General features: G+C 41.5%; 2 protein-coding genes across 2 annotated transcripts; both read right to left on the bottom strand.

Moving 5' to 3' along the window:
- Window positions 1-7,187: 7,187 nt before the first annotated feature.
- On the bottom strand, window positions 7,188-17,174 carry LOC110978017 (monocarboxylate transporter 12-like). The gene is made up of 4 exons (XM_022232643.2): window positions 16,971-17,174; window positions 16,133-16,276; window positions 10,104-10,916; window positions 7,188-9,714 (listed from the first exon to the last, which is right to left on the bottom strand). Exons 1-4 carry the CDS (start codon window positions 17,167-17,169, stop codon window positions 9,599-9,601), a joined length of 1,272 nt encoding a protein of 423 aa, XP_022088335.2. The 5' UTR covers window positions 17,170-17,174; the 3' UTR covers window positions 7,188-9,598.
- A 1,695-nt stretch (window positions 17,175-18,869) lies between these two features.
- LOC110978013 (uncharacterized) lies at window positions 18,870-23,567 on the bottom strand. The gene is made up of 6 exons (XM_022232637.2): window positions 23,197-23,567; window positions 22,395-22,932; window positions 21,756-21,884; window positions 21,290-21,393; window positions 20,654-20,837; window positions 18,870-19,960 (listed from the first exon to the last, which is right to left on the bottom strand). Exons 1-6 carry the CDS (start codon window positions 23,554-23,556, stop codon window positions 19,767-19,769), a joined length of 1,509 nt encoding a protein of 502 aa, XP_022088329.2. The 5' UTR covers window positions 23,557-23,567; the 3' UTR covers window positions 18,870-19,766.
- Window positions 23,568-23,842: the final 275 nt, after the last annotated feature.

Below are 23,842 nucleotides of genomic sequence, written 5' to 3'. Positions count from 1 at the left end.
CTGGTTATTCGGTCATTTATGAGTAATTTTGCGCTTTCACTTGGGTCTGACGCGGTATACAACACATATGAAGGTCGTCCGTTAAAATAATTAAAATGGTCGTTTATTTCTCGGCAGTGTATCCAAAGTTCTTTAAAAGGATTTGTGTTTATCTTTCCCTTGTAAATCACATTTGGCACGAGTCGACCTCTCGGTAAATTTAAAAGCTTACCTACTTCTTCACCTAATTTTAATTTAAGACTTAAATCCGTTATCATTATCGTTACTAAATTTGACTTTTTGTGAACTTTAAAAGTCACACCTGGGATGACGTTTAAAATAAAATCAAACCAATCCACGTTATAAAACCCTGGAGGAATAATTACGCTTCCATGTTTGCCTCCTTGTAAAAAATCTGCAGGTGTTTCTCTTTTGTGTAATCGATGCATCACCGGGGCGTTTGAACCAGAAGCCGTAACTAAAAGAGTTGGTTTTGGTTCAGTTTGAGCGGCCCGGATGGTTCTCGTTCTTTCTTCATTGTCGCTGCCTAAAAATCCCTCTTGAATAAACTCTAAAGCAATTCGACGGGCTTCTTTATAAGTATCAACTTGGCCTTGAAATAATAGTTTTAAATAAATTAAGATGTTTTCTTTGTCTTCGTCAGATGCCACGGCTAAAACTACACTTTTATTGCTTAACGTTTGAATTTGGTTCTCGAGGTCATTTATTTTTTGACTAACTGAGACACTAAATTCTTCAAAAGTCCCCGCTTCATAAGCTCGAATATAGTTTCTTATTACGTCATAAAACAAAACCAAAGTATCCATCTCCAATTCTGGCAATGGTACTGTTAGTTCGATTTCTTCGATTAAATTGTGATTTAAGTCAACGACAGTTACCGGTGGGTCAACCTGTATTGCTGGTCTAACTCCATCAGGAGCCCTTTCTGCGGGGTTTCCTTCGATTTGAGTTTGCCATTGGATTTCGGTAGATTTTGTAATGTTAAAGTAACCTGGGCAAAAGCTTACTTTTCTGACTTTAATATTTTTATCACCTTTTCAATTGTCAATTAGATTTTCTAATTTAAACGTTTGTTCGCTTCGGTTAAGTAAAACGTGTGAGTCTCCATTTTATTATATACGTTTTATCCAAAACTTGAAATAGATCTTTCACCTTAGATTCGGTTTCCCCAGTTGTGTCTTGATAACACACCGCGATTAAAGCCTTCAACGGTTTACCTCTAGAGATCTTACCGTTTAAAACTTGGTTTAACTTATATTCTATTTCACCCGCTTCGCCGTTTTTAAAACAAATGTTGTACTTCTGCAACGTTTTTCTCGATTTTGGTGGCTTGGTTTTTTTCCAAACGTGATGCTTGTAATATCGATCTCCCATGTCGGCGGGGGTGTACGAAGAAACCCACCCAAAAGTTAGACCGCAATGTTTACACGCGTATCTTTCGTCCATTTCAAGTATTTGGTGGTTACAAGCGGTTATCAGTTTACTTTGTTTTTGAGATCCCGCTATGTGTACTTCCTTTAGATTCAGCAAGTGACAAAGTTCCGCATCAGTCATTTTATATAAGGGTTTATTTATTTAAAGTAAAAAAAAAATTAACCCCGGTTGGTATAACCGAGGTTAAATTGACTTTCACTAATTTTTCTTTAATCAAACGCTTCCCAAAAAGCAAGGTTTTTCTTTAACCGTGAGCATAGCCGTCGTGACTCCATATCTAACACTCGCTCCGCAAGAAAGTGAACCGTGGGCACCAAAATCAATATCTTTAGGAGAGATCAAAGAGACCGCGTGGCATTTTTTATTTGCAAAAAGAGCGCGATCGATTTCTTTAAATGACTTATCCACCAAAGAGGCATCATAGTCAATCTTAACATACATCCTACTTTTATTGGTAAAAGCCGGTTTAACTAAGCAATTGATCCTATCGGGTAGGTCGTCTAGTTTTTGAGACACTTTAAAAGAGTTACGCGTATTCGCGGGGAGATCTTCTAGCATCTTATCTGATAAGTTTTCAAAATAATTATAAACTTCGTCATTTACACGTAATAGCAACGATTCAGTCTCGGGAGATATCTGATAACAAATTTGATCTTGACCAGTAGGTTCCTTAGTACCATATTTGTAAACTGGGTTGACTCCGTAACAAGGGTCTTCGAGTCTAATCAACAGTTGTTTGTTTTGCCCCTTGTGGTGATAAGCGATCTTAGAAAAATACTTTGTTGGTCTAAAATGACTAAATATTTAGGATCAAAGAGGCCATAGGTAATTTTTGGGTTTTTGTTGCCGGCATTTAGACCTTCGTGGTCATTTGAGACGATATATATTTGACTTGACATGGTTCTATTTATAATTAGGTTTCTAAACTTTTTCTCATTTTTATTCGGGCGGGATTTCTACTTTAATTAAATTTTCGACGTCAGCGTCATATTTAATAATTAATCCAATTTTATATAAGTCCGCGTCGAGTTTAGTCGATAAATCGGGCAGTGACTCGTTCTCTCGCGCGTGCCTCAACTTTTTATGCTTGCCGTCTACGAGCACCACGTGATCCATTCCTTCCAACTTGACACAATTTACGCAGCAGGTGCAACAGGAACAACCAAAACATTCGATACAATGGGCACACTCGTAACAGTCTTCACAACTGTCCAAGGCATTTGAATTTCTGCAGTCGTATGAATTAAAACAAGCCACACAATTATTGCATCTATCGCAATCTACGCTGTTAGAGCAGTCCTTACATCTAGCGCAATCGTTACATTGGCGACAATTGCGACATTCTTTACAATCGGCGCAATTGCGTAAACCTTTAGATTTTAAACAACGAAAGCAATCGTATGAATCTACCAAGTCAATCGAATTTCTCGTGCCTTTGCAAAAATAACAATTCACGTTTGTAGTTTTATCTACCATTTATTTTTATGTATTTTTATTATTGTTTGTTTATTTATTTTTTCGTTTTTTATAACGGGCAAGTCTCGACTTGTATCGACGGAAAGTCCCTTTTTGTTTGTGAGTGAGTGCCAGTCACGAGTTGTTCACAGCTGGGGTCAAATGTTCAAGGTCAGTGAAGTGGAAATCCCCGGCGCTAGTCACGAGTTCTTTACAGGAAAAGTGCGCCGGGGTCAAAAGGTGAGTGGGAATCCCCGGTGAGTGTGATGGGTGAAAGGGGGTGAAAAGGGCGTGTGGTCCAGAACTCTCCAATCCCTACTACTACACCCAGTCGAAAATCCTCGACAGGCAATAGGGGCGCTAGTTTTTATACAGAGTGCCCAACCCAGTTTTCAACAGAAGGAATGTAAAGGAGTGGCCCTCCATTCTCTGGTGATACAAAATAATTCAAATGTAAATGACTGATCTGCAGACTACACACTGAGCTTTGCTCAAGCTTATCCAACTTAACAAAAGAGTCCTGGTTAAGAAGAGAACAAGCCAAATTCTCAGCATGCAATGAGCCATGAGCAAATACAAAAAAGGTACTCTAATTGGACATCAAAAAGGCTTTTGGTTATAATATATACATTGCAAACAGAAATAACTGTTGAGTACAAAGTGGGCTTAGAGAAATATAATATATAAGGACGTGCATGAGTTCTTCTTCGTGACCAAAGAGCAAAGATGCAAAACTCCATGGATTAAAGTATCCATAAGGATACGGATAAGATTTTAAGACATTTGAGTACTTATAAAGATGAACATTGAAATTAATTGAAGTGGGATTTGACCTGCGGCCTCCGGAATGCCGAACGGGTGCTCTACCAGCCGAGCTATCCAGCCTTACCTTTGCGGCTCTCCCCATTAAATTTGTCAATATCTCTGTTTAGGGGGGCGCTAGCCAGAAGCCATTAAACCTGAAACTCCTTATACCCAAGGATTAACGACCCAATACACTATGCAAGCTGGGAAGTGGTGAACAGGGATCACTCGAAGAGTGATATAGATTTATAAACATAAATCGTGAAACGAATTATAACGAGAAACTGACTAAGGTGCTTACAAATAATTATAAAGATGAGCACAAAAATTGACTTCAGTGGGATTAGAACCTGCGCACTCCGGAACACCGTACCGGCCAGGGATCTACCAACTGAGCTATCAAGCCCTATGTTGTAGGTTTGTCCAATTTGTCAATACTCTGACGAAACAGGGGTAGGCATGGATGCCTTTCTAAGTCATTAATCATTTATGCGCGCTTAATGCATTAATGCAAGTCTGGGCGCTTGTAGCGTGCTTATGGAGCGCACTCGATTTCAGAGTGACCGGATTGCTGCTGAACGCCAGGGTGCTGTACATTGTGCGTCGTATCGACCAGTAGGTAGAGTAGTAAATGTAGTAGTGTACTTTGGGTCTTAGTTAGAATGGTAACAGTCCAGCTCGTAAGCTGTTAACCCTTGGCTGAGAGCTAGTAGTACGGTGATTCGTTGTGGATTGCTTGTCTTCTGTGAGCAACGTAAGTGGTGTGACGGCTGGTTTGCGTGCCTTGAGGGTTACTGAGAGCGCTCTGGTTCCTGAAAGAGTTATTATCCCTTGGATTAATCGACCCTGCGTGTTGAAGATTATTATCCCTAGATTGATTAACGATCCACATAGATTATCACTGCTTGCGAGTAGTGGTTATTGTTGTTAATAGTCTAGTTTATGTTACAGTTGCCAGGTGATTAGGTTTACCACGTGAAGCTTATTGAATTGCCTTGTAAGGTGAATTGTACAAATAAACCCTGTGATTTGATATGCCTCGTCGATTTTTATTTGTAATAAACCTATTGCACAGATTTATTGTCCTTAAATACCTGCGTCACTTTGAGGTTAATTAAGGCTTCCCTGTATTTCCTTGTCTGATACCAGTTGATTTGTCATTCCTAAGTGTTGGTAAATTTCCACCAAACGAACTGCTCCTTAGTCCGTTCGTTAGCTGATATCCCTCTTATGTTAGGGTAGCCTGACATGTATATAATATTTGTGGGGTATATCAGGCCAGGTCAGTCCCATTTTTGATCAGGCTGGTCTGCTTGGTCCGCCTCAAGAGGTGTCATTTGTCTCGTCACAAAACCTTTGATCGAGGGGCACTGGACTGTGTGACTGTGCTTTTCTGCCAAGATATTATAACTGACGTGTTTGAACTCCACCAGCTCACGTTGGCTACCTAATAATGTGATGTTCAACTCCCTCAAGATCAGGAGAGTGCTTTAACAAGGGCAGCTAATTAGGGACTTCCAATTACAGTAGAAAGGAAGGTCAGACTTCATTACATTCAAAATTGCAGTCAAAGAGAAAACACTTTAGTCCAAGTATAACAGCTCTCCACGATTCTTGTCTTCTGGTATCACCGAAAATAAAACTGTGACGCCAACAGTCATATTGTGTAGAAGTCTCGTGTCTAATGCAGTAGGCCCAGGTCTTCTCCCAAACGATGTTGACATAATTTCTTCATGTAGAAGCCCTTAGATATTGCCAGATATTGGAACATCTCTTTAAGGTCAGGCAATTTTCAGTTTGTATAAATTGATAAGAAATTGAGCAAAAATCTAAAATCTTGGCACATTACTTGTTCTTCTGAAGGCTTCCGGAAGCGCGCCATCAGCTGTCATCTTTCAAGCTCTATACCACTGGACCACTGTTCATCCTTCCAGGCTTTTTCCTGACTGAATGGTGTTTAGAACTACGGATGCGTGTATAGGACATGACTGGAAAAAAATGCTTCGTGTCCGCTATTTCGCCGGGCGGATTAGTATTTTGCCCGGGCAGATTAGTATTTCGCCAGGGCGGATTACTTATTTCGCCAGGGCGGACCACTTATTTCGCCCGAACAAATTAGTATTTAACCCAGGCGGATAAGTATTTCTCCAGGAGCTGATTAGAATCCCAGGAGATTGGGTGTATATAATCGCACCCATTTTGCAGGGGGATGGATCATCCCCCGCTTTTTCGTAAAAAAAAAAGAAAGAAAACGGTTTTTTGAGTACTTTATTCATTCCAAGTCAATTCCATTGCAAAGTTTTTCATGAAGTTTGCCCAGAATTTGCTGGGGGGGGCACAGATTAGGGTTGGGGTTGGGGCAAAATGATTCTTAAAAAAAATAAGGCCGGGGCAGTTTCCTCCCACTCAACATTTTTCTCTCTAGCCTCGCAGTGCATTTTCACGCTTTGAGTCTTCCAGGCTCTTTTGGAGTAACTCTTTGCAGTCATTTTTCACCTATTTAATAAGAATCGGACCTGCTGTTTTAGCAAAGTGTTGATTTTCCCGAAGCAGCCAAAAACACTTTCCACGCGCAAACGCTGCTAGAGTACGCTGGCAAGCGCGTGACCCAAACTTCAAACGGCTATAGCAACATCTTCAATTGAACTAAAAATGTATTGATCTTTTGATTAGTTTGTATTGATTATGATTGTTTTTACTTGCATGCAGAGTTTCATTAAATTCATGTATGGGATGGCCGAGTTCTGCGGGGGATCCGCCCCCTGGCTGTAAGCGGTCCCCCATCTGACCTCTGACTTTTTAAGGTTATAAGAGAGAAGTAATGTTCGCATGAATTCCATTTAAAATTACAAGGAAAAAGAACGGCTTTAAACATCGTTACAAAATGGGTGAAGGAGTTGAATCTGTTCCCATGTTCCTTCCCGGCTTGGACACTGAATACACCACTGCATTTTGTCCAAGGGGGGAAGGGGGATTTCCTGGACGGGTACATAGTTCTAACCCACGAACCGATCAAGAACGTCATGGGGATGCATAAGTTGCCCCTTCCACTCTAAACCATCGAGGAAAACAGTCAAAAAGGCAGAAGAGGTACAAGACCAAAGGAGAAAACAGGAAAAAATAGCTTTAATTTTTAAAGCTAGGAACCATGCTTTTTATTCCATTTAGTCTATTTTTCTCATATCTTTCGCATTTTGTTATTATTTTTTATATTATTCTTGGGGGAAGGCAAGTGCCCCCCCCCGCGACAAACATTTACCCTAGTCATTTTAAACTTTCTGTCTGTCACGAGTAAGTCCCCCTTTTTAGAAGAAACAAAAAGGCTGACTCCTAAACGATACTTACATAGCTTGTTCCGGTGCATCAAAGACTTGGTATCCAAGTAATAGATTCGTTCCGCCATGGCCGCCCAAAATAATGATGATTTTACTCAGAAGACACCGACGCATATACACGTAGAAGGAAAGTCTAAACTTTAAACAAAGTGGGTTGATTTAATCCTTGATAGCCCCAAACATGTTTATTTTCCTGGGAACTACACAAACTAAACAAGTTCATTACACACGAACAAAAAACAAAAACAAAAAAAAATTACATTTGTCAAAGTTACAAATTACTACATTAAAATTACCATAAGTATCAGAAACATCCTGCAGAAGGTCCAGACATTTAATTTATAGAAATATATTGATGCCGTCACTCCAGTCCCTTTCAATATCAGTAGTATCAATTTAAAGTGTTTTATATCCTTATAAACAATTATCTTTATGTTATGAAACTGCAGATAAAAGTGTCTGTGATTATAATGTGATAGGTTAAACACTCTCCATTTCTCTAAAAAGAGAGTAACATGCAAGGAATTATTTTCATAATTAAATTTAAGGTTTTCAAGGGCCGGAATGGCAAGACTCTGAGCCTGCGCCCAGTCAAAGTAGAGAAATGATGCGCTTTTGTTCCGGGGTTATGGCTAAAATGTTTGATAGATTCATAAGGGTAATTTTCAATCAGTTCCATTGACCTTCATGTTGACTTAATCTGCGGGGAAAAGGTGATTAATTAGGAGAAAATTTCTGCCTTTGCTAAATGCAGGAGTGAGAGCGCACTTCATGAGTACCTTTGAATCTTCGATACAATGGCGTGCAAAAATGTCGGAACGGTCTATCTGAGTCAACCCCCCCCGGAAATCATCTTGCATTCTGACACACTAATACTGAAACACCCGGTGGTAATCCACCAGGTGAAACAGTAATCCGCCCGGGCGAAAGAGTAATCCGCCCGGGCGAAACAGTAATCCGCCCGGGGGAAACAGTAATTCGCCCGGGCAAAACAATAATCCGCAAGGGGGGAAATAGTAATCCGCCCGGGTGAAATAGCACGCCTGACTTTTTTAGTCATATCCTATATACGCTTCTGTAGCAGAACGGGGTTGCTAGCACACATTACTCTATGACAAAAGTGCTGGCAATTTTTTGCCATCCTGTTGTGGTTAACACACCCGCTTCATTTTTTGCAGTGCAGAATATTGCGCACTCTGTGTGCCTTGTCAAAACAGTTTTGACAAGGCACTCGCCATTAATGAATACCACAACTGTGTGTTTCTTCATAACCAACCAATTATATCATGCCCTTCCTTTCTGACGGTTATCAAGGTTGTTTCCAACACATCATACAAACGATCATGATACAAAGCAAAAAAGGCCAGACTGTGCAAGAGCCAATAGAATTAGACGTCCATTACTTTGACATTGAAGCATGAATTAAATTATCCAATCTCATTAAAGTTGTTCCCTCGTCCGAGAGGAACAAGTGGTTCTTTGTCATGGTTCATATCTTATTATTAAAAAAAAGTCTTTTCACCTTGAGAAAAGAAAATCTAAACAGGTAAATGTATTTAAGAGCCTATCATATTTTTGTTAAAGTAACTTGTATTGTAATTGTGCAATAAATTTTATGAAACTAAAAGGACGTTACCATAACTGATAATGATATTCTCAAACATACTCAGTGTAAAGAACACACAATAATCACAATTAAGGTGTCTGTCTGTCCTCTTATATACACAATAAACCACGCCCGTGGGTTTCACGTGTTTACTGTACAAAGCCGTGTTGACTCTGCGAAGGATGACCTTTAAATGACACGAAAGAAGTGAAAGCGTTCCGTATATCCTAAATATACACGTATTTTCTGCTTCTGATTTGCACATTTCATTGTTTATTTTTTTCATTGTTTCATTGTATGTATTGCGCTTTTACTCGTTTTACTACTCTTTTACTCTTTTCATTGTTCATAGAGCAGTTTGAGCGATAAAAAGACCAATTTGAACAATAAAACAATGAAAAAATAAACAATGAAGTGTGAAATACTCTTTTCATTGTTCAAATTGTTCTTTTTATCGTTCACATTGATTTGTTTTGGTTGTAAATTGATCTTTTCATTGTTAAAATATATTCTTTTCATTGCTCAAACGGATCTTTTATTGCAGGGGGAAGTAAACGCCAAACCTACACAGTCCAATGAGATTACCAATTAGATTTTTAAACTCGATGGGCTTTTGACAAACCTTACCAAAGTTTGCTTAGAAGACGGATTAGGGATTAGAAGATTGTGTATTACCGCAAGGACTCGAGAAATGTTTTATACTTATTACTTTCATAAAATTAAAAAGTTTAGTGTTTGGGATGTAGGGTTGGGGTCCCATTTGTGGATTCTTCTCAGACATTTGAAATTATTGCATTATAAATCACATTAAATCTGAAAATGTGAGAGATTTTTGTGGTATGTATTAGCATGACATAAATTATCGTGTCTACTTGGGAATAGAGATAATTCTGTAATGTTGATAGAAACATTAATCGGGAAATCCCAGAATTTGGTTTACATTGGGACTGAAGCATGTCTGGAATCATTCAACGCATCCACAACATCTAAGAATCAGAAGGGGGAAGATTGGAAGGAACTGTGTGCAACCGATGAAAATAAATGCTGGGATGTAACTCCCTGTTGTGTCGTAGATCCATCCTAAAGGTAAAAAAGAAGACAGCAAAAGACATTTAAACAAATCCTTGGAAATGGTTAACAGCTCACAATGACGGAACGCTATCCAATGCCATAGTTTACGAGACCCAGTTTTAGTCTCTACGCCTTCAATACTTTGGTCTTGCTTTATCAAGGTGTAGATTTTGTGAGGGCTGGTTTGGGCCTAAAAACGGTAGCTGGTCTCAGTGTTGCTCATGGATACAAAGGCTACTTTGCTGATAGTTCTCAGCCTGCAAACGATGTTGTTGGAAATAAATGGTTGGTGTAATTCTCAGTCGTGGTTTTAGATGGATGGTTCTGACTGCAACAATATTGTGAATAGTTACAGAAGTGATCTACCCACATAATAGAGAATTACAAATTTAGCTTACCAGGTAAGAAGCCAAGGGTGAATGTCATGATGGCATTAGTAATGCCTGTCCAACCAAATGCTCCAGCTAACAATTCTACGCCGAGGACCTGCTTACTAAGGACATCATTTAAACAGCTCAAAGCCCCAGAGCAAGTTACAATCAAAAGTGATGATGCCATCATTGACCAATACGATGTCAGCCAGGGAGTTGCGCAGAATGACGCAGAGCAGATCGTCGCAGCTATGCTCATCAGCAGGAAGCTTGATATGATCCCACGGTCTACCAAGTATCCCTGAAGTAGGCTTCCCAATAAACCTCCTATACCTGCCACTGTTACAAATGTTGCTGCTTCCTCTGGGGAAAATCCGACTGACTTGGCTTGTGAAACGAAATAAATGATCCACATATTAAAAGCATACTTGGTACTGCATGCTATGATTGCAATTGACCAGAAACGGTAGTCAGCAAGAAGTCTTACATCAAAGTTCATGACAAGATTCTTAATCTTGGAGAGTTTGGAACAAAATGATGGATTTCTCTGTTGAGAAGTGACACCATTCGTTCGAAGCTCTTGGTATCTCCCTGTTGAAGACGCTCCTGCTGTCAGTATGAGGGCGCCACAAACCATAAAATGCATGAAGATACCACCTATGAGCAGCATGGTTCCTCTCCATCCGTAGGTATCAAGGAATAACTGGATAAGATATCCAGACACAAGCAACCCGATGGAATCACCCGTCCATGCTATGCCAGTGGCCATTGCGTAGGTCCCAGTATAATAACGGCCGACAGCCTCTTTCAGCAGCACACCAGAAACTCCAAATGCTGTACCTGGAAGAGAGAAACGACATGTACGGATTCGGCTCAGTAACAAATGACGCGCTGAAACATTTGAGTTCGGTTAATCTTATGGTGTGATCTACATCCGTAAACTAGGGCCCAACGAATATTCCTCTGTCGTATATAAGCTGAAATTGCTCCAGTATGCTCAGTACTGACGGTGTAAACTTTCTGTTAGATTGCTAATTGTAGAAATTCCGCCTTTTCCTCGATTGGACGGCAACAAATGTAAAATTTATTTTGCCGTTTCTCACTCAGTATGAATTTTGGCCCCACTTGTTGCAGTGACCACGGATGGATAGCAAATTGTAAGTCAACTACAACACAACGTTTTTAATACAACATAGCGGAGACTTATCCGCCCAAGCCCCAGGAGGGCGCTATAACGACACAACATCTCCCCTTCTTAGCTGGATCCATACAACTGCAATCAAGTATGATTCAAATAAGTTACTAAACCACGTGTGTGCCACAAAGCAAAATCTTTGCTGTAAATTGGGCAATGCTACCTGCATTAAGACTGTTAATGCAAAAAATTTAGCATGTAATGGGGAGCCTAAATCTATGCAATTTGAATTCAGAACTTTAACGGTTGCATTGAAATTAAGCAGATTAAAAGTGTCCTCTGAGTCTAAGAAAATTTCCAGAGTTTCAAATGAAAGATGCCGTGGACGCACTTAAATAACGGAATGTGTCGGAAGAAATGATTAGAAAATTAAGTAAAAGTTAATTGTTAAAGAATGGAATGGGCTCACATATGATAGTCCTTAGTCAAGACTGGTGGGGTGCGTGTTCTGGTTGAATGTCATGTGGTATCAGGCTGGTTTGCCACAGGGTGCACCACTACAAATAAATTCCCATAGACTGCAATGATAAATCCCCACACTTTGCAATAATTTTAAAAATACTCACAACTCTCACAGGTGTCCAGGCTGCACAGAAATACGATGACCGACATGTCCCCTTTCATTTTCCTTTCAATTTTCGGGGGGTTGACCAATGAATTTTTGAAAAATTTTCACCAGAAGCAGACCACCCCTAAAATGAAGAAAATGTCCCTGCCCAGAAAAGTAGCCATTTTGAAAAACAATCCCTCAGCAAAACGGCCACATAGTGCCATTTTCGGACCCAACTGCATCCAAATTACTCAGAATTTGAAGCCCAGAGTCCGGGCCAGGGGTTCAGTGCCATATTCCTCCAATTTCTCAATTTCATGGCTCTCAGGACTCTCTAATATAGAATATTTTGAGTGTATAACTTTTATTGATGAGCTCGGCGGACATATTTAGGGCCTTTTTGCGAGGGTGCACCCAACAGATTGCGGTTGGCATACAGGCTGTGATTGTCCAGTAGGTGTCATGAGGGTGGCTGGACATGCACTCAACTTGGACGAGTTCCAAATACGACCGTCTTCCGGGATGTATGTGAATGGTCCCTTGGATTTCACAATGAGCTGAGGATAAGAGAATTTCCGTGCACTCTTTGACTGAAGATTAGGCGTTTTTATGCGAACATTATCACCCACACGAAATTTCGACAACTTCGCACTACGGTTGCAATCAGTTGTCTCAAAGGACCGTTCTTGTTTATGCGCGAACCGTTGGCGAACCGAAGAGTCAGCGGCTTGTTTAGGGGTGTCACTGCGAATATTCATCCGTGTTGCCATTTTGCGACCGTGCAACAATTCTGACGGGGATCTCCCCGTTGTCTGGTGAGATGTAGCACGGTATGCAGTCAGTAAAGCAATGGTGGCATGTTTCCATGAGGTGTGTTCCAGCGAGGCCATTTGCAGCGTTTGTTTGAGGACTCTGTTCCAACGCTCTACCTCACCATTCGATCTTAGGTAGTATAGTGAGGATTTCCTGCGTTATATTTCCAAATTATGAAGGAAGTTTTCAAACTCAGCAGATACAAACTGTGTTCCATTATCGGAAAGAAGTTCATGAGGCAAGCCTTCACGAACAAAGACTGACAAGAGCATACTGATAACTTGTGAAGCAAACGCGACCTCAGGCCACTTACTGTAATAGTCAATCAAAACGATAGCGCAGCGACACTCGTGAGGTGCATCAGCAACTTTCTGCCCTGGACCCTCGGGGAATGGAACTGGCTGAAGAGTAACAATCACTGTTTACACCGAGCGATACCCTGGTGAGCCTCATGTGCTAGGGTAATCAAATTATGCTGTAAGCTGGCTGGTATAACGAAACGCTCACCACGCATCATGCAATCATCAATGACGGACAGTTCGTCCTTGATCATGAAATATGGTCGTAGTGCATTATCAACTCGTGATTTCTGGGGGCAGCCATTTACTACATATGAAATCACTTGTTGGACAGTAGAATCCATGCGGGTCTCTTTCTGAAAGTCATGTCTGCTGATGGTGCTGTTTACCAGCAGAACATTCAAGGACTGAATGATTACCTCATCGTCAATATCCTCAAATGAGTCCAAAGCAGTGATGGGAATTCGTGACATGGCGTCCGCAGCTGAATTGTGGACACCAGCACAGTATTGATCCATGTAGTTGAAGTGCATAAGACGTGCAGCCCAGAGTGAAATGCGCATTGACTGGCGTCCAGAGCCACGAGAAGACAACAATGTAGTGAGGGCCTGGTGATCTGTCCTAAGGATGCCAAGGCGGCCCCACAAGTACTGAAACCACTTCTCGCATGTCCACACACACGAGAGAGCTTCCTTCTCACCTACAGAATAGCTACGTTCCGCAGACAACAACGTGCGAGATGCGAATGCAACAAGATATTCGTGACCGTTCTCCACCTGAATGAGGACAGCACCAAGTCCATAGGATGATGCATCGGTAGACACAATCACAGGCAACTGTGGGTCGAAAAGTCGTAGAGTAGTGCAGCGAGCGATCAGTTCCTTAATTGTCTCAAAACTTTGCAATGCCGCAGGAGACCACTCGAACTCAGCTCCTTTGCGAATCATGACTCGTAGAGGTTCAACTACTGTAGAAGCGAGTCACAAGCGAGTCCGAGGAAAGATCGCATTGTAGCTGCGTCAATAGGACGGGGCACATGCTTTATTGCGTCCACATGGGCTGGATCCGGTTTGAGCCCTTGAGTAGATACAGTATGTCCGAGAAAGCGTAGGGACGACAGATTAAACTGGCACTTGGCAGCATTAAGAGTCATTCCCACATCCTGTATACGTTTCAGGAGTGAGGAGAGATGCTTGTCATGTTCAGCCTGGTTTCTGCTATACACAACGATGTAATCTAAGTAGGCCTGGGCACCTGGCAGCCCACTTAGTACACGGACGTATATAAAATAAACCTGGACTTGCAACGCCTTTGTATGAAAAAGAAGCCAACCAGCGGCCATTTTACCGAGCCGAATACAAAGGCGTGGGTTGGCTCCCTACTATTGACGTCAGGAAGAACAAAGGCGGGCATTACCAGGAAAGCTTTGTATTCGGCTCGGTAAAATGGCTGCGAGTGGATTCAATGACTCTATAAGCTGATTAAGGGCATTGCGAGTCCAGATTTTATTATACACGTCCGTGACTTAGTACAGATGACGTCAGTTTCTGGAATGCTGCTGGTGCTGAGACAAAGCCAAAGCAAACGCGTCGAAAGCAAAACAGACCTTCGTGGGTAATGAATGAATGGGTGATTGTATTGCCAGCTCAAGTTGATGGTAGGCTGAATTGAGATCAAGTGCGCTGAAAATTGTTGCATTACACAGTTCAGCAAACAGTTCTTGTAGGTCTGGAATTGGGAAACTGTCAACAACTACAGCGCGGTTAACTTGCCAAAGATCCACGCAGAGGCAAATGTCTCCTGATTTCTTGTAGGTAACGATGATTGGCGAAACCCACTCACTAGCATCAAGACGTTCTATGATGTCAGCCTTCTCTAGACGTGTAGGTTCCGCGGAAACCTTATCCCGGATTGCAAATGGTAGTCGGCGTAACCGTTGTTGCAATGGCGGGAAACCAGGTTTGACTTTGACACTGTGTGCGAACCCACCAGCAGTGCCAATCTTGTTCTAGAACAGTTTCGGAAACTCAGTGCGAAGTGAATCCACGTATGTTGTAGCACTCACAGATGACGTAGATGTATTGGGATCAGGCAATTCTGGGCACATCTGACGAACTGGAACAACCTTGTCACTATCCAAGGTGAGCTGGAGTGACCGGATAAGATCCAACCCAAGAACTGGATCGCCCTTGTCCACCACGTAAAAATCTCCTTCACCACAGTATCAGCATCATCCGAAAGACGAACCATGGTGCTGAAGAACCCGAGCACAGTAATTGGTTCATGCAGGTAAGTAGTAAGTTTCATGGGTGAAGGCCGTAGCACTTCGCGAACAAAGTACTTGTCAAACACTGACACTGGCGGTACCGAGTGGTCAAATTTTATCAGGGAGAGGGGTGGTGGATCACCCAAATTTTAAGGATGCAGATGCAGAGTAAAGACATTTTTTAAAAAACCACTAATTTACAAAAATTAATATTGATCATGAAACAAATCATATAGGGAAACTGACTGGGTGCTTATGAAGAATTATAAAGCTTTAGCTCAGTGGGTAGAGCACTGGTACTGTGTTTCAGAGGTCGCAGGTTCAAGTTCCGCTCCAGTCAATTTCTTTATGCAATAAATATTGAACTACTGAGGGAACAAAGCTGAAGCATATGGGTAGTTGATGGTAAATGCTCAAAGGTAAGATTACAAAGTAACATGATGACTTCACACTATCACTGTAAAGAAAATAATTATGTTAGGACAAAAGTATTCGGAAAGTACTCAGCCGAGTACTTTCCGAATACTTTTTGCTTAAAACTTAAATCTTTACAAACTGGGAGTGTCTGAAGTCTCATAGTTCGTAATCTTACCTTCAAATATTCACCATTAAATATTTGACAGAGAACCTTGGTACACGAAAATTACTTGACTACACAACTTACTCGAAGGCACTGCGATGCTTTGGTACACAATAGGCGGACTCCACTAGCACCTATTGTCTACCAAAGGTTAGAGCTCTTTAGCAATCCTGTCTTTTGTTTTCACCACAAATAAAGCTGTCTGACGCTGATAGTCAGGCTGTGTGCAAGTCTCGTATCTGGTGGTGCAGGTCGAGGTTTTCTCCACTAGCAAATATGTGGGCATACATCTGTGGAGACTGTCAGCGAGGTTAACAGCGGCCCCTTAAAACTGAAGTGTCCTAGTGAGTTACCTGTAAGTAGAATGAACGCACAGGAGAAGAGGGCAGGAGAGGTTGCAAATGAAGCGATAATAGTAGAGGCACCAATCATCAAGCCACAAGTCATGATGATGGAGCCAGTTTTGAAGGATCTGCCTATCAGTCTCGCGAAGATTCCTGCAGAGGTGAATATTGGAAGGAAGGTGTGCATGCATATTAATACACGCTTAAATGTCTTAGTTGTTATTCACGTTTTCACGTTATTCACGTTGTTAGTCCAAGTTTCCGTACATGTGTTTTACTCACGCAGAGGACAGTTGCAGAGAACAATAATAGCGCACTTTTTTGCATGAAATGTGATGTATATTTAGTAAGCCCTATATTAGATGACATATTTAGGACGGGAAATATGGGTGTGAAACTTAGAGACGGTGCGTAGAAAGTGCTGAACTATTTTGGATTTTGCCCTGCTTGACGTGTATCATAACACTGTATACTCAATGTATGCCCCTGAAGGCCTGTTAAAAAACATAAGCGTACTCGCATGAGACTCGAACCCACGACTTCCTGCTTAATACTCGTGCAGACATCTTAATCGTTCGATGACCGTGTTAATTAACATCTCCCCGGCGCAATTTGTCTTTGGAAATGGTTGATGGCGGTTTTAAGAAATAACATAAACAATGTTTTCCATAAAGTAGGTCAAAGTGTCATTAATTGAATTCTGTTTCGAAGTGCTTATAGTCATGTCTTACTGATTTTTGCTTGAGCCTGGCACCGGCCTTATGCCACAGTCTTTGCTGTGGAACTGTTTTGTACTTGAGTTATATATCTTGTTGGATTAACTGAGTATATGCACTCTGAAGCCTACCTACTAAGCCACATGCCGCGTGTATGGTAGACGTTGCTCCACCAAGAACCCATGTAGTGGTATCAAGCTGTTCTTGCAAGATGGGAATCATCATGCCCAAGCCTTTGTAGACTCCAACCATTAAGAAGAACCTGATCCATAGAGCCAGTACCACAACCCATCCTTTGCGGTCATCGTCAAATCCACTTGAATTCCTCATGCCTTTAACTGCTGGTACATTCACAAGGAAAGATAGAGTAGCCCCGGTCACGTTTGCCCCTGCAAAACTACTTTTATTTTGAACAAATACCTAATTGCATAAGTATGTATAGTTCACTTCTTAGTTGGAAGGCTATACATTGTACCAAAGGACATGATGTTGTTGGGCTTGTCATATTTCAGGCTCCGACCTGCCGGCGTTTCTGCTACACAGAGAGAGAGAGAGAGAGGGAGGCGTGTTTCCACAGAATTGAGGGTTTATAGACAGGTAGACGAAGCTTGATCATGAAACCGCTGGCACTTACCTGAGATTTTTTCCCTCCTAGCTGTTGTGGCCGACGCAACCGCTCTCATACTACAGGGTTCAGTGTGCCGTTTACACTCTGTGCCCTGTCAAAACTGTTCTATCATTCATGAAGCCCACAATCCGGGTTTCTTCATATCACACAATGCCTTTCTGTCGTTGCCAAATTTGTTTCCAGAATAGCATACAAACGACATCTCGCAAAATGGAATATCTAGGGTCAGATGACAGGAGACTCAACAATAGGAATAGATTCCCAGTGCTCTGATTTTGAAGCGTGAATAGCGTCGTCCAGTTTAATTGTAGTTGTCCACTCATTCGAGGTGGTCCGGGCTAGCAGTCAATATTCGATTGGAATAGTAGCTTTTGTCATAGCCAAACAAAATAGTTCCACTGAAGCTGGCCGTAGAGTGTTGACTCAAACGCGGGAATATCAGGATTCGTTTATAAATTAATGATTATCATGGTTATTATTGTTAAAAACCCAGCTACAGCTTTACCCTGGTGATAAATCTGTGAGTTACATACGCGTTAATTTGACTGCGAAACACACATTTTTGTGCAAGCTTAATATTGGCCAAGGCGATGCAAAGTCGCGGAGGAGCACTACATGTATTTTGTACACAAGAAACAGTTTTCACAAAATGACTATTTGTAAACAGGCTTGTTAGAGAAGAAATCACCGTTACTTGTATTTGTTAGGGGACTAGTCACTGTAACGGCTGAAATTAAACGTGACTGGTCAACGCGGGATGATAATCCACAAGTCGTGATTTCGAGTCGAAGCATGACAAAAATACTTGCTTAGTTGGAATGGATTTCCCAAACTTTCCTTTTCTGCCAACTTGCTAGTTTATGAATACATGTATCATCAAAATGGAAATATAGATTAACGTTTTACAGGTAAACTTCTCCCATACGGATTGGATCTTTCTTTTCATTCAAACTCATAATGCTTTGCAAAGTTAACGCCAAAAAGGTGTATTGCACCAGCGGCCTATTCCTTGCTAGGTAAGCCTACTGACTAATGCATTTTTTTTGTTTGTGTTTTTTTATGGGGGGGGGGTATATTTCCACCCCTCGGGATTGACATCCATGAATTGCGCCGGAGGCTAACCATGCATCGTTTGGAACACTGAGGTGGGAAATTGTGGAAATGAACATCTTCTTCAGACTGCTCACCTGTTAATTCGGGTGCTGTCTTCCCATGTTTCCCCCATGAAGGTCCGGCTTTGTTCCACCCACGCCGATAATCAGGCTTTGGTGCTGCCTAGAAATCATCATTACCCTCGTCCATACCGCAGACATCGCTAGCACCGTAGGACGACATGTCGGAATCGCTATTGGCAAATAATTCTTGCAAAATGTCTTCATTTTCCATGCATGTTTAGGCCGTGATTGCTCATTTATGTTTGTATTTGCGCAGTTTGCGGGATGAGCGACACTCGTCCTTAATAATACACCAAAACAATTCCAACGGCCTAGAAATATTTACAATCTGTGTCAAAGAGGCTAGGCGTTGATTTACCCCAAAAGCTATCAAACACAATGAAGACCTAAGATCCAAGAAATAAATATGCACCATGGATACACTCCAGCGTTTTTATTTCGGCAGATAATTCTAAATTCTCCTAATCCTCAAAATCACCATTATTCGCATATCTTTAATTGTTTCATACCTTTATAGTTACGTAGAATTAAAAGGGGTAAATAATATGTCACTAAAACGTTACACCTGATATTTGTCTTTAAAGTAGGTACAACAACTGCTGCTAACAACAGAATCATTTTGCCAGCAAAAGAATCATTTTTACTAATAGAATTATTTTATGCTTAAAAATTGTGTTTCATTCTTTACAAATCGCGTTACGCCCAATGCCCTCTTCACAAGACATGAGTGTATTAATTTTCTAATTTTCGCTTTCTTACACAAGTCAAAACCAGTTAGACTGGTCACAAATGCGTTTATATCTTGGTCAGATTCTTCCTTCTTGGTTACATGCATTAGGCTACCTATGGTCTAATTGCTACCTATGGTTTGATTGCTACCTATGGTCTGATTGCTGCCTATGGTCTGATTGCTACCTATGGTCTGATTGCTACCTATGCTCTGATTGTCACCAGCAGTCTTTCTTACACCACATTACCCTTTTTACTGAGAAACGACAAACTGTGTAGTCTTTGTTACTACAAAATACACTGGAATCTTCCGTTTGCTATTACAAGTGGTTTGCCTTTCACGAAATACAATAGAGATGTCCAATAAACTGAAGGAGAACGCTCCAGATCTCTCATCACGGGAATTTGGTATAACATCTGAGGGCATCCAACTTATAGATTATGTGGCTCGAAGGGGGCGTTACTTGCTCGAAGTGTAGCGCCACCACCGGCAGCCGGCTTAAATCGTTCAGTCGCCCGTCGTCTTTCGTCCAGGTGTCGGACAGGCCGCCGCAGTTACAACGGGACGCCGCGTTTCCTCCAGCACAAGCTACGGAAACAAATGGAAATAAATGCTGGCTTTGAATTTTAAAAGTACTTCCTTACACTGGGGAATAACTTCATGAACACTTTTCGCAGAGGAAACCTGCATCTGGCGCACTACAACAGGGCATTTCTAAACTTTTCCTTGATCGATCCTCTTGGGATTTGTCTCTTAAATTTTATCCTTGCAATTTTATAGATGTTCCATACAAACGGAAATTACTTGCATCGTTCGGTCGAAAGTAACAACAAAGTCTGCAGCTCCTCAAGCCGAAGGATTTTTTATTGGGTTAAGTATTCCAAATTTGTGTGAATGCGAAGCAAGAGACGGGAATATCACTCTGCTAACGATCAAAGGTTCAGCTGGGAGAAACACATATTTGTGGGCAATGGTGGCGGCCCATGCTATTGGCGTCCTCAAACAAAGGGGTTCATTTACAGTCGCAGCTACATAGGATACTGCTCTATTTAGTCGATATCTTTCGCACAAGCGCAGTGGTAGCTTTAAATTGCGCGAGTGTTGATCGCGGTCATGAGGTGTAAGTGTTGGCCGAAACGGTTGACCATGAAGGAAATTCTTGGCCACCTTGGTTGCCCCTTTGGACAAATTGCCCTTTCTTGGAGGAACTGAAAGTGCCAATATTTTAGAAACGGGAAGTCCATTATCAGAATCCCGTGTGGAACAAGGATGGAAACTTACTTCCGGTTGAAAAGCATCTACATCCTTCGTTGCCAGTCGCTTCCCCCGCCCAATTGCTCATCTGGCCACCTTGGGCCGACTCCCACCAAGCCAGCTGATTGATGCCGTCCCATAACTTGGCGTTCCAGCACTCGGCCTTCAGGAACTGGTTGCAACTCATTGAGACAGCCATTAGAGCTTCAATCTGCCGTCCAACAGAAAAAAAAAACGGATGGCGACGCAATTAGATTAGGTAAACTGTGGTGAACACAATAGCAGGGTGCTATTTGGTTTGTGTAAATCCTTTATTTTTACGTCAGAGTTACCCTTAACTAGCGCCCATACTGTGTCCGCCAAACTTCAAAAAAGGTTAATGGTCTTCACAACCTTATCATGAAAGCGTTTCTTGGAAGTCAACATTTCCAGAGCTCCTTTTGAGGAATTTGCAAAAAGTTTAAAAATACCCTTGCCAGCGAGTGTCGATTTTAAATCGACTGAAATCATAAGAAGGGGTTATATGTTGGCAAAAGTCTTCTTCTCGATTGTCTGCCTGTCCTAGATTTTATTCCGGGGGGGGCGTGGAAGTCGATTTCCTCTGGTCATCTCCCGGTACAGCTGATGAGCAACAATGTAAAACCGGATCAAACATTATCTTACCTGGTCTTGGTTGGCGTAATAGCTGATAGTCACGTCATATGGATTTGACGTCACATTTAATGACTGGCCCGATGTTGTATGGTCTACGGTTGTCCACCCAATCGCTTTATTGTAAAAAAAAACCCAAAAAACACAGGAACAATGTTGAAATTTGGCGATGACTGTACATTCCAATCTATACATATCTGTAGGAAGTGTTCACGAAGGACGACTTTGGCTACGGGGCGTTGAACAATGGTTTTAAGAAAATTGAGTTTTTGCCCCATCAGAGGCCTAAAAAAAAAACCGAGGGAAAGAAGACAAGAAATGGTTATTTTCAAAATTCGGGTGCTGGGAGAACCCTTGAGAAAACCCTGAGCAGTGAAACCCTAGCGATCAGTTACTGACTGAAAACCCAATACTACATTCCAATGAGTTCATTGCAGGAAGGGATATTTTTTCTTTAATTCCAACGCTGACTTCTTACCTGCCATGCTCGAGCAGTGTACGCGGAACGGTTCTTCTCCGGTGCCTATTCCATCTGGATCAATCAGGTAATAGCCGTCGGTGGTGTACCCAGCCTGTCTGAGCGCGGAGCATGATTCTCGAATCATACCTAGATAACATTAGTAAAATTAATTCTCACAGTCTAATACAGCCATGACCCTGATCCTTTGAAGGTTAGGGGCACAAGTAAAATTTCCTCCAACGTGTTTGCTTTTGTAACTGATTGGTTGAAAGTTGAGGGCGGTTCCTGCAATATATTACCTTGGGTGCACACTGACGCTTTACAAATAGTTTTGTGCAATTTTTTTTTATAAAGCATGATTACTAAAATGCATTACATGTATAACTTGAATTTGAAAACCCTCAGGACTTTAGACGACCCATGAGGCTGTGATATATAACCAACATAAAATCTTCGTTACTCGAGGATACAGGAAAATAAACGAACAGAAAACTATAAACGTTGAAGTAATTCGATACAGAAGAGATGTTGGGCACTCAATCTTTGATTTGTTTTGAATTTGCCACGTCATTGTAGCGTTTATGCGGAAGTTCCTCAGCCTCATATTCCTCAATCCTCGCCCAAAACAATTTTGGGTGAAAGTATGACTTCATTTACCTGTTGGTATCACAGAACCATCTGTAGTCTGTTCGATTGTGCTTGGTTCTGCCGTGGTCTGCTCCACTGTAGTTGGTTCTGTTGTCGGTTCTTTTGTAGTGGGCTCCGACGTAGTTGGTTTTGTTGTTGCTGGTTCTGTGGTTGGTTCCATTGTAGTAGGCTGCATAGTAGTTGGCTCTATTGTAGAGGCTTCGGTGGAACTTGCTTCCACTGTAGTTGGTTCAGTTGTGGTTGGTATCATCGTAGATGGTTCCACTGAAGACTGAACCACGGTGGTGGTTGCCTCTACTGAAGTGGATTTGGTTGTAGTTGGTTCCCTTGTGGTTGGCTCCGTTGTAGCCGGCTTTGTCGTAGTTGGTTGAGTGGAAGTTGGCTCCGCTGTACTTGGTTCTATAATGGTTGGTTCAATTGTAGTTTGTTCAGTGGTAGTTAAATCCATCGTTGCTGGTTCAGTTGTAGCTGGCTTTGTAATTTGTTCCGTTGTTGTTTGCATGATTGTAGTGGAAAAGGCAGTTTTCAGATCTTCAGTCTTTGGGTTCTGCAAAAATAATTGAACATGCCTTTGTTCTTACTTATTAAACTACGATTCACATGACTGTCATTTGTAATTGCATTTGTTCGTTTTCAAACCCACCTTTTCAATCTCATTTAGAATTAAAAAAAATATAGTTCAAAAACAGCTTTCAAGAATTATACCAGAATTATCTCCTGTTATTTGTCACATTTTCAAAAATCATATTATTCTCATACCGGTGTTATCATAAGTAATTACTAATCTGAATCATGTGATAACAAATCTCACCATGATTTCGTAGTATTTGAAGCGGTCATCTGTCTCCAGCTTCTCTGGGTCGCCACGGCTAGTGTTCTGATTCAGCTCGCAGAGGCGAAGGTTCTTGGCGTAGTTGAAAGAGACACAGTGGGAATGCTGGGAGCAGAGAGCTGAACATCGTACGGCCGAGGTGACTGCCGATCTCTCGGTGAAAGCACTCCCCGTGAGTCGGCTGTTTTGCTGCATGGTAAAATGGTGTTGGATTTGGCTGACCTGGCAGACAATAAGACGAGCACTCGTAAAAACGCACAAGAGTGCGACAACAGTCTTCGATGATATAGCCATTCTGGCCAGTAAACGATTATAGACAACAGCGGCAAAATCCCACATAAAAATATTTCCAAGATAGCTGGAGCCTTTTCGAATCCTATACAGTTTCATCAGTATTCCTCGCAAAATAAATTTATGTTTATCATCAAAGCGCACGCTGAATTTGTGGCTTGCCACTATTTTTTCCGTTCGTGGAAAAGGAAAATTAGTACTGTACATGTACTCATTACAAAAAGTACATGTTGCTAGAATAAAGAATGTTTGTTACTGATGAAAAATCTTTACCGAGTGCTACTAAGAAAGTAGTTCATTCATTGAAATTTAATCTGTGTTTGAACTTTTGTTT

Source organism: Acanthaster planci, linkage group LG20, assembly GCF_054643075.1.
Source record: "Acanthaster planci isolate LZ-2023a linkage group LG20, COTS_SCS, whole genome shotgun sequence".
Classification (NCBI taxonomy): domain Eukaryota; kingdom Metazoa; phylum Echinodermata; class Asteroidea; order Valvatida; family Acanthasteridae; genus Acanthaster; species Acanthaster planci.
The sequence above is the reverse complement of the archived record's forward strand: the minus strand, read 5'-3'. Positions and strand labels throughout refer to the sequence as shown.

What these genes read in the sequence shown, in the direction of transcription:
- LOC110978017 (XM_022232643.2), bottom strand. Translation starts at nt 17,169, where the DNA reads ATGAGGAATTCAAGTGGATTTGACGATGACCGCAAAGGATGGGTTGTG. An exon ending in CGCGGCATGTGGCTTAGTAG is followed by an intron (nt 16,277 to 16,970) that starts GTAGGCTTCAGA and finishes TCACCTCTGCAG; the next exon opens with GAATCTTCGCGAGACTGATA. An exon ending in TGCGTTCATTCTACTTACAG is followed by an intron (nt 10,917 to 16,132) that starts GTAACTCACTAG and finishes TCTCTCTTCCAG; the next exon opens with GTACAGCATTTGGAGTTTCT.
- LOC110978013 (XM_022232637.2), bottom strand. Translation starts at nt 23,556, where the DNA reads ATGTGGGATTTTGCCGCTGTTGTCTATAATCGTTTACTGGCCAGAATG. An exon ending in ACACTGCTCGAGCATGGCAG is followed by an intron (nt 21,394 to 21,755) that starts GTAAGAAGTCAG and finishes TTTACAATAAAG; the next exon opens with CGATTGGGTGGACAACCGTA. An exon ending in ATTACGCCAACCAAGACCAG is followed by an intron (nt 20,838 to 21,289) that starts GTAAGATAATGT and finishes GTTGGACGGCAG; the next exon opens with ATTGAAGCTCTAATGGCTGT.